The 11,204-nt window shown below is 36.9% G+C and overlaps 1 protein-coding gene across 1 annotated transcript in view; it reads left to right on the top strand.

Annotated features, from left to right (window-relative positions):
* The first annotated feature begins 1,233 nt into the window (after nucleotides 1-1,233).
* The window catches only part of dcbld1 (discoidin, CUB and LCCL domain containing 1), a 35,884-nt gene continuing 25,913 nt past the window's right edge, over nucleotides 1,234-11,204 (top strand). The window contains exons 1-2 of the mRNA XM_066707672.1: nucleotides 1,234-1,490; nucleotides 10,439-10,663. Coding sequence (XP_066563769.1) covers nucleotides 1,409-1,490; nucleotides 10,439-10,663 — 307 coding nt within the window. The 5' untranslated portion in view covers nucleotides 1,234-1,408. The remainder of the gene's footprint in view (nucleotides 1,491-10,438; nucleotides 10,664-11,204) is intronic.

Here is an 11,204-nt window from a genome sequence, read left to right as displayed (position 1 = left end):
GAGACCACTCCCATCAGGACAGAAATGTTTCACCATAGGATAAAGTGATCACTCAGAATAACTTTGAAATGATTTGCAGTGACCCTTCCTTCTAAGGCGACAAGTGGACCCAAACCATGCCAGGAAAATGCCCCCCACAGAGCCTCCGGACCCCCTGACTGTAGGGGTCCAGCAGTCAGGTCTGTACTGTTCTCTTGGTGTCATCACACATGCACACACTAGTCAAGAATATGGTTTAGGATGACTCATCTGACCATATCACTTTTTCCACATATCTGTAGACCAGTGCCTATGGTTCCTCCACCACTGAACTCTCAAATGTGCATTTGTCTTTGTAATGAGGGGTTTATGAACTGCAACCCTACTATAATATCCCTCTCTGTGTAGTTTTCGACAGACTATTCTTGCTGACAGTCTGATCACGTCCTGCATTGACATTCTCAGTCACTTGGGAAAGGGTTGCTCTTCTGTTTTCCTTACATATCGCAGTAATGCACAAGCATCACAGTCATTGAATGTGCGCTTTAGACCGCAATTTCCAACCCTATTTGTCTTTCCCACAGATCTAAATGCAGACACTGAAACCCTAGCCAATTGAGCAGTCTTTGTGACTGAAGCTCCTGCCATTCGTGCCCCAATAATGACCCCTCTTTCAAAGTCACTTAGATCCTTTCCTCTTGCCATCTTGATCCAAAATCGAGGTCAGCTGGTCCTGCTCAGCATTTGTATACATGCCACAGAGCATGATAGGATGTGAATTGCTTAATTGTATCATGCAGTACACCTGTTTGGAGGCATCGGCATTCGTTATGTTCCTCCACTCATTTATTCAGGTTTTTCCTTTAATTTGTCACCCGTCTGTATATATATATATACACACACACACACACACACACACACACACACATACATACATACATACATACACACATATATATATATATATATATATATATATATATATATATATACACACACCTATACCTATATACCTATATACCCACATACCCACATACCCACTCGAATTAATTTTACATATTTGTTAAGATATTACCAATTCGGCGACATAGTGTTATGGTTTTTTTATATGTTGTTTGTTTTATTTTGAATTAAAAATATAGTGTGGTGGTCAGTTGACTTGCCTGCAGTGGTCGATGTCTTTGTGGGGGCAGTCGCCCTGCTGTGCAGCCCCTCGGGTCGGACGGGTCGAGCGGCCGCTGGGTGCCGCCCGCGCAAACCCGGAAGAGTGCATTGGGACGGAGTCTGTAGTTGTAGTTGGACTCAGAGGACTGCAGTGTTGCAAGCCCCCAAACACAGAGTAACGTAAGACATATTTCCCCCGAAATGTCTACCTAGAGGCTGACCCTGGCGCAAATAAAGGTTAATAATCGTGTCCCAGTAGGAGAAGATGCCGGGCAACGACCATCTTTATGGGATATTGTTTCTTCTCCTCTCGGGACTTTATGCGCCCATGTTCGGTGAAAAACTCGGTAAGTAAAAGTCAGCTTGCATGTTTCGTGGTTTAAAACAACGGGGTAGTTTTTTTTTTTTCCCAAATCGGTAATGCATAAATACATTTAAAAAAATAGTGTATTGTTGATTAACTTTAAAACAAAATTAAAAAATGATCCGCACGACTGCGCGTTATGTTCAAAGTTATTTATGTTGCTTCCATTCAGTTTGAAAAGTTACGGGCACATGAAACGTTACTTTGTCCTCATGGTTGCAATGTATTGTTATCCAGTTATATCAAACTGTTACATAGCCGATGCATAGTTTCTACTGAGACTTGTTGAATAATTATAAGGTTGGTTAAAATACATTATGTTATATGTTGGGGAAGATGGTACAACGTAAATCTCATGCAGCTGGGGATAGTTAGGATCACACACGAGTCCCACTGAGATCCACGTTATAGATACTTACGGTTTTACATTCCCAAAATAATGTTCTAACTATGATTGTTAGAAACTTTAAAACAAATGTTAATACCGTTACAGGTTTGAAGTCAAGCTCTTTATTGTCTAAGCTTAGATCAGTCTAGCAGCTACAACACTGATGTGTATTATCACTGAATACAATTAAAAGGTTTTAGCAGTTTTGGGAGAGTGGATGTCGGTGCCTCACACTGCTTGAAAAAGGTTGATTTTACAATATTGAGGCTGTATGTTCACATCCCTACTTCTGGCTTTTGTAGTTGCACGCCTAATATAATTCTGTGGCCCATTGAACATGACATGATCTGATGTCTCCCTAATATTTATTAGACCAGCTTAACTGCATACTATTAGATTTAATTAAACCCACCCTCATTGCTTTGGCCAGTTGGTTATTCTGGTGCTATAATATATCAAATGTATAGGATCCATAAGACGTTTCAGGCAATAGTGAGAGGAACATTGTATTTTGATGTAAAAATAAATAGTTGATTTGTGTGGGAAGAAGTAAGTAAATGTAATTATCAACTTGTGGAAGTGGCATGGCACTTGCATTATTCAATTACTTGTGGGTGTTGAATCTTCAACTGTATGTTAGTATTTTAAAATATTTAGGGGATAGACATTCCTCTCACACCATGCTAATCATACAGAAATATGGTTAAACTGGTTATAAATCCAACCTCTTATTTTATCTTCCATCAAAGTGAGAATTTTTCAGAATATGATGAATTCGCTTGTGATCTTTTGTCATGCTTCTTATTAAGAATAGTGCTGCGTTCATAGATCATAATTTAATTACACTTTCGGTTCCATTTGAAATGTGCCATAAACATGCTAGAAATAATTCAGCCAAGAGTTACCAAACCTGTGGAGAGAGTGGTGCTAATATGAGACATGTCTGGGCAAATGTTTTCATAAAATGTGCTTTATGTGTAGAAGGACCTGATATTTTCATCATCATCATCACTATCTTTATTTAGAATTGTTTTTCATTGAGAACATCATTATTTTATGTAATAAAGATGCAAATGGCACACTCAAGGAAAATAATCTAATGAGTAGAAAATGCATAAGCACAGTATATTTTATCATCGTTAATTCTTTGAGATGAGGTATACCAGGAATTACCTCAATAATGACAATGTTCAAGTTATAAGAGATCAGTTTTTGTTTTGTTTTTAATCCATGCACTTTTGTTATTATATCAAGATGAATAGCAAACACTTTAATTGACCCTTAACTTTTGGGTATTATTGTTCTACATAACGAAAGCATGAAAGTATAATGCATCCTTGGTCCATTAGTTGCTTGTAAGGAGGCTTTTGTTGAAGGTTGGAAAGACCATTTCTGTAGTGCAATGGCTATTCACTTATACTGTTTGTATTTGTTTTGTAAAATTAATTCAAATGAATACAAGCAAAGGCAGACCACACATTGTAAACTGCTTAGAAAGGGGCTCATTCTTAGGTAGATTTCATGGGTGTTTTGGGGTTTCGGAAATGTTTCTGTTCTTACAACATAAAAAGTAGAGTAATGTCACTTTTAAGAGGTACTGAGGTAGTGTTGTGTTTTTGTACATAACTCCTATATCAGGAACAACAACAATAATAATATAAAAAAGAATAATAAAACAAGTTAACACTTTAAATATAGCACTGAGTTTCTTGTTTAAACGTATCCCAGCACTGGCTGGACTGGAAGTTTACTTCAAATACAATGCTAGCAGTGCAGTGACAGGACATTTATGCAGGGATCTGCTGTGCTTTACATAAGTGAGGTTTGAGGTGCATGGGCCTGACAATGGACAATTGAAGAGCAACGCTATTGTGCTTCTACTCGGGCTGCATTCATTTATGAAGCCATGAAGATTGCTGGTTCTTACGTCGACCCTGTGGAGCATTAATGCACAGCCACTCCATGCGTGTATCATGGCAGAGCTTATCTGTGGCTGGTATCTCTACTTCTGTACATTTTTCAGCTTGGCAGCTTCATCCAAATTGGTGACAGCCGTGCTCTTTTACTTCCAAAGAGGGATCATCACTTCAGCACTCATAATCTCAAAACCCACTACAACAAACAATGGCAATCCAGCATGCACAGTTATCTGTGATCTGATTTGTCAAATCACAGATAATAGATATAAGGGGGAAATAGGTTACATTGTGTGCTGTGCACTGCTTCATATATTTATCAGAAAGGTACTAATTTATTTTGGTTTTGGCTGGTCTAACATTTAATAGGTAACTGTATGCTTAAGAATTTGGTAATTGCCACAGACTGTTTTTTGTCAGCTTTAATGGATAACTTATACATTATATTTGTAGAGTTCTAAGAAGTTGTGAAAATGACAATGTACTTTTAAGCATTTTACATTCACTTTGTAAATGAGACCATTGTATTAGCCATTAGAGCCTTCCGTAGCTAAATATGTTTTTAGTTTAAAGCTTAATTTGTCATAATGCTTAATTTGTATGAACACGTGAAATATACACTCCTGTAGTTCAATATCTTTGCTTGTATGTCAGAACATTTGATTCCAAAAGTGGCTTAGTGCTGTGTTAAGAGTTGAATATGAATTTTATGTTAATGCTGAGTACCTTTCTAGTGCAGTTTTTCCATTTTAATACAACCAGTTCCACAAAGTGCAAATGTATTTTTAAGAATAGACATGTCTATGGTAGTAATAAATTAGTTTAAGCACATACTTTTTGTCTACAGAAATCTAAAATACAGTTTGGCATTCCTTATGTATAATTATTTGGAAGTAAATACACTTCATACTAGCTCAAGAATATTGTATATAGTCATGTTGTTGAGGTGGCTGCAGTGATCAAGTGCTAGTTGTGTGTAACACACCTACATACACAAACTGACCACTTTTCTATAGTGTGGTGTTCTGACATGCTGAACTTGCCACTTCAGGTGCTTTGCTGATGCGGTGGTGTTACAATATCTGGCACATCCAAGGCTTCTAATGCCTCTCTCCTGAGGCTAAAAGTCTTAATTATTAAATTATTCAATGTGGCAAGCATCAGACAGCTGTGTTATTGAAGAGCTGGTGAATTATTGTGTAGAATTCCTAATTACGATTGATTACACTTGCAGGTGCACTATTTCCAAGGAGCTTAAACATAATGGTGTGATCATTTGTACACATTACACAAGATGAGTCTTTTTCTTAATTGCACTGTTAGCTGCTGAATGCAAGAATACAATAGAATATTCATGCATAATTACATTTACAATGTTCCATAGAAGGAGGACTTGGAGAAGAGGAGGTTAGCTGATAGGTGAACACCTGTACTATAATGAGCTATAGGGGCATACATACATTGTATTTGTGACCTCATACTTCTAAGAAGACCATATTAAAACTCTTTAGGTTATCCTGAGATATCAATTTGAAGACTATACAAGTTTTCTTGAAGTGTTTCTCAGAGTCTGTGCTGTCTGCGATGAGTACTATTATCGCCCTGCTCGCTGAAGTGATGCAGCTGCTGTTGTCGAGGTGGAAGGCAAAAATGTACATCTCACCTGTACTGTTCCAGACACAACATGAATTCATTCAGTAAGGCTGGAATTTCAACATAATCCCTCGACAGAAGAATAATGACTGGGATTAATACAATTTTAGCAGCTGTCTGGATGACCGTCTTCAGTTTTTTTGGCACCTATTAAACAACTCGAGCCCTTGTTTTATATATGTAAATCTAAAATAGTTTTTCTAAATACGTCTCTTATCTTCGTTTATTTCAATTTTATTTTATGTTCAGTAGACATTGTTCTAATATTATAATTATGTGGAGCGCATTTTCCTATGCTTCATGATTTAACAATAAAAACATCTTAGATGGCTATCAATTTCTTTGTGCTTTTATCAGACATTGACATGTGAACAATTCTTAGGTGAGTAACCTTTAAGCTTAAGAACATTTCTTAACTCTTGTAGTGCAGTTTCTCTTTATTTGTGCAACTGAATTGCTTAAATCATCCCAGGCTAACATTAGCTATATAGTAACCAGTGTTGGGGGGGTAACGCGTTACTAAGTAACACATTACAGTAACATAAGTAGTAATGTAACGTGGTATGGTTCCAAAAGGAGTAATAATATTGCAGTTACTGACTTATTTATTTATTCTCGTTACTGCATTACATATTGTAACGATATGGCCTTTTCGTTTGCCTTCATTATTGGAGTTCGTCACTAACGGCAGGAATAATGGAGAGGACGCAGTGTTCAATACGAACAACAGGAACTTTATTGAGCACAGTGTTACTTCAGGCTGGAACAACACTCCTCAAGCACGCTACCCTCCCACACTCTCCACTCGTGGCCATAAGCGTCTGTCACTTTCAGAAGCAGAGATGTGTGCTTACCTTTTAGACAGACAGGGAAGAGATCAACTACATTATGTTGAAAGATATAATCTCGAGTGCCGTGTGATAACGAAGAAATTACAGTTTTATTGGCAGCATGGAGTGAAATCTACATACAGAAACAATTACTGCTTATAGTTCATATCCGAGTTTATTAAAAACTTGCCAAACACGGATTTCACAGGACACCGGTGCAGTGCCGTGACTATTTAAAAATAAACTGAAGGATAATAATCAGATTGGTAACAGCGGATATTATTAATATTTTATGAACAAATGGACGGTGTTTCAGGCTGTTGTTTTGTGAATGGTGTGCAGGTCTGTTGTATAACACCCCCGCAGAGACAACCGGTATGAAGGCGAACACGATTGAGGTACCGTGTGCCCATTTACAAGTTGAATTAATTAATGAATTAATTAATGAATGAATAAATACAGCAGATCTGGGTTTCCCTCTAAAACATTAAGGACTGGTTTAATAAATGCATCCATAAGTCCATAAACGCCATGACTGAAACGTGCATGTGTTAATAACCTGCTATATTGTAGCTGCTGTTACTGTATGATTAATTGTGAAATGTGTGTATTTTGTTTCAACTATAACTTGCCCTGGTTAAGGACATCTAAGTCGTAAATTAAAAATATTACAAAAATTGTTGTTTGCAGTTACAAATCTGTAGTAACAGTAATAAGGTAAGGGAGTCAAGTTGAGCCATTTAAAATACACTAGCACATATCTTGATGATTACAATAATAACAATAATAGCAAATATTTATTTTATTGTTGCACATGGAAACGTTTTCTTACGGTAATGTAATGCTTGTCTGAATATAATGTTGTCTACACATGTTTAGCTCTTCCTAATATCTCTTAACAGAAACGTGTATTTATTACGCTGTCATCAATCATGTAAAGCACAAAGAATAAAATAGACACAAGTCCTTTCCACATCAGGCTCTATCGCTCGTAGTGTTGCTTTCTGTCTTTGTTTTTAAAATGAAACACAAAGCAAACCTACAATTGCTCTGCTCTTCCCACAACAGGGGATGGACATCCGACAATGGCCTGGTTTTCCTGTGGCACTTTATTAAAACAACAAAAGATAACAGTATGTTTCTGTCATTATTCGACTGCTTGTGTTGGTGTAACTTTGTAATTGTTTAATGAGGTCACGCTGCGTTTGGGGTGTAATGCAAAGTAATCTAAAGGTAAAGTAATTACTTTCTCCAGAGTAATAAGTGAAGTATTTAGTTACTTTTTATATGAGTAAAGAGTACAATGTAATATATTACTTTTTGTGAGTAACAACCCCAAAACTGATACTAACCCATCTTTAAAGCATTTAACTTTGAATCAGGAGATTCAAATGTCTCAGAAATGGTCTACCCAATCATTTGAAGAAAAGAGAATTCATGTCTACTTAATGCTTGATGTATCTGCCGAGGGGGACTGGCACCCCCAGAAATGTTGTTAGCCACTCCAAGTTAATACACTTCAGTAATCTGTTTTTCACATTTCATCAATAAATGTTTTACTGCTTGCAATAGTCATACAATTTCAGGGTAATTTTAACATTCTTCTTCTTCTTCTTCTTCTTCTAATTGAATGTTAAACAATATGATTAACTCTTGAGTGTTTTTGATTTTTAAAAATACTTTTCACTGTTGACTAGTGCCTTTCTTGTTTGTTTTTTGTTTCTCGCTGTACACATATAGGCAAAACAAGTGTGTAACATCTTTATCTTTTTCTGAATACATTAAGTGAAACAAGGTAACATTTTTCAGAGTACTAACTGGTCAGTACAAATTGAACAATAGCATTTTATGTAGAAAGCACAATGTTGTAAGTGTTAATGCACTTCTACTACTCCAGAATAGGGCTAGGCGACATGACTAGAAGTTTGGATGATACACGATATATATCTCTCTTTCTTGGTTTTATCCAATCAAGCCACAAAATAAGACCAAAGACATTCAAACTACAAGTATTTTGTTAATCCTTCAATAAGCAAAACTAACAAATACTACATGCAGGCTGTCATGGTAAATATATGCAGAATGCAACACATTACAGGGCAAGTGTTGTGTGACTACTATTACATGTGTTATGTATGTGTTACATCCATATATACACATACATACATATATAATATACACAAGTTTAAAAATAGCTGGCGTTACAATAGTTTTAATAAATCTTAAATGCGGGGTGCCTAATCCCAGGGATTTTATATAGAACAATTATCCGTATTATATTAGTATGGTACAGCAGCTCCCGTCTAAAAACAGTCCATATTCACCGATATCTCAAAAATTATTTTTTTGAGAAAAAGTGAACATCGTAATGCTTACGCGTTTCCACTTATCTTCCTCAGAGCACAAATATACACACACACAGTATGATTCACTGTCACACAACAACAATAACACAAGTGATAGTGATCACGCAACACATGCGCAGTAAAAGGTACAGATTCAGGGAGATTTAGCACAGCCGGGTTTATAGCGACACATTACCATCTGCTGGACAGAGACATTTCTCCTTTGACTGTCGTGTCTCAATTCTACTTAGAAGTACAGCACGATGTTAATACAAAATAGTTATAATAATAATAATACAACTGTTGAACCACTTCACCATCTTAATAAAAAGAAAATGATACTTTCTGCATGTGTTTGCATTGCTTTCCAATTTATTAAAATGCAAACAAAAGGTATTATTATTTTTATACAAATTATATCAATCTAAATTAGCAGCTGTGGGGGGTGCTTGCAGATCGAGTTTAGCCCGGGGACGAGAACGGGTGGTAACGTGTGCGCTTGCGCATTAAAGAATCTCTTGGTTGTGTTGGTTATTCTGTCAGTTCTCTCTCCTCGTGTCTGTCTGTGTTTCTGATGCACATTTCTTGCGCATCCGACACGTGTGGAAGAACGCAAAACATTCCAATGACGAAAAATACTGCCGTAAAGATTGCAATTTGCGACATCACGATATAAACGATATAGCATAATATGAAACGATAGACGTCATACAATATATATCATCATATCACACATCCGTACTCCAGAATAATTGGCTTTTATTCTGGTTTGCAACTCCGTGGTTTAGCATTACAATGCAATGGGTCTAAAATCACTATCCATTGCATTGAACCTATGAATATGATAAACGGTCTACAGATTTAATCGAGAGATGTATTTTACTATTACTTGCTTTATGTATATATTTTTTTTATTAATTTTAGATATGTAGTAGAAAAGTTATGGCTCCACCAGTCTCATTGGTTAACCCAGTTAAGAAAAGCTGGAGCCAGGGCTGCTTTATATACTGTATAGATGCACAGAAATGTCTTGAGTTATGTTTCAACTTTTGATGGATGTATATGTCTACTTCACTTGATTCCCCATCATCAATGTCATCATTGTTTCTTTGCCCAGCACAGGCAGAATGCCAATCTTACAGAACATAATGCATCCATACGCGTGTCTATTAAATGTCTTAATTTTCAGCTTAGCGTATCTTATGTTATTTCTCACTTGTGTTTGTATCTTTCAAAGTTTATGTCACTTTGGAAGCCCACATGTGTGAGTGTGTGAAGGCAGGTTAGTGTTTTCCAGTGTTGCTCTTTAGTGAGGTACCTTTTGCTTTGTGGACAAATGTAGGCTAATAGACAGGCAGAGCTACAGAGACTTGACTCCAGCATGCCCACCTGGCACTGCAGGGCATCTGCTCTATAGATGTTGCTGTGCTGAGATCAGACTGTTGTATTTACCTTATGTTTAGGAATGTACCTAAAAGTCCTTTAATAAAAATGTAATCTTGAAGGTGGATTATTCTCAACACTGGACTGACAGGGTAGTACTTCAGACTGCACTCCTGTTTAAAATAATAGACTACATAACATTTTCAAAAACCTAATTTCAGAAGACTCCTTCTCTCCTTCAATAAGTATGTAAGGAAGAATCTTGACTTGCATTCAGCTAAGAGGACCTTTTAAAGTGTCCCGTCATCCTGCCCTGTGTGGAAAATTAAAACCTCTCTGTCAACCAGTATTGGTATAATGTTTATGCCAATTGCCAAATTAATGTAAATGTACATGATTGTTCTCATTTTTAACAGGTGATGGTTGTGGCTACTCCTTTCTTGGTCCAGAAAGCGGCATTTTAACTTCGAAGAACTACCCAGGGACCTATCCCAACCATACCTGGTGTGAGTGGAGGTTCCGGGTGCTGGACGGCAAGAGCATCATCCTGAAGTTCGGTGACATGGATATTGAGGCACAACATTGTGAATCTGACTTTGTTAAAATCTTTAAAGGCACAAAGGCATATGGAAATGATCACGGTGAGCTATTTTAGGACTCTGTTTTAGTTCTGTATAAAGGAAATTTCACAGCTAGTTACAATAATGTTACTTTAGTACAGTCTTCAGAATCCTCCTGAATGGAAAAATTGACACATTTTGGTTATGATCTATATAGAAGTATCTCCACAGCAGTCTTATCCAAGAATTTATACTCGGTTGTCACATTTTCGTTGTAAAATAAGGCCTAGACCAAAATTTGCAATTCACGGATAGGTCAAAGAGTTGATTTGTTCAAGGACTTAAGTGATGTTTTATTGGAATTCTGTGAATCAATTAGACTGTGGTTTAGGTTTCGTGTGTGTTGGTGGTCATGAGTTTATCAGTTGACTTTTGTGTTCCACATGCTACAGACTGTGTGCTGTGTGTGCGTAGCGTTTTGGACAATGATCTGACACATTCTTGGCCTACTTTTCTGGATGTTTTTCCCAACAGTGCAGCAGAGTTAATATCAATGACTGCAAGTCTGATCTTTTCCCTTCTGGAATTTGGGGGGGGGGAGAATCTCCTAGGCATTGAGTCT

This window comes from Amia ocellicauda, chromosome 1 (assembly GCF_036373705.1).
Source record: "Amia ocellicauda isolate fAmiCal2 chromosome 1, fAmiCal2.hap1, whole genome shotgun sequence".
In the NCBI taxonomy this organism is placed as follows: domain Eukaryota; kingdom Metazoa; phylum Chordata; class Actinopteri; order Amiiformes; family Amiidae; genus Amia; species Amia ocellicauda.
Note: the sequence above shows the minus strand (reverse complement) of the source record. Positions and strands in the feature narration are given on the sequence as shown.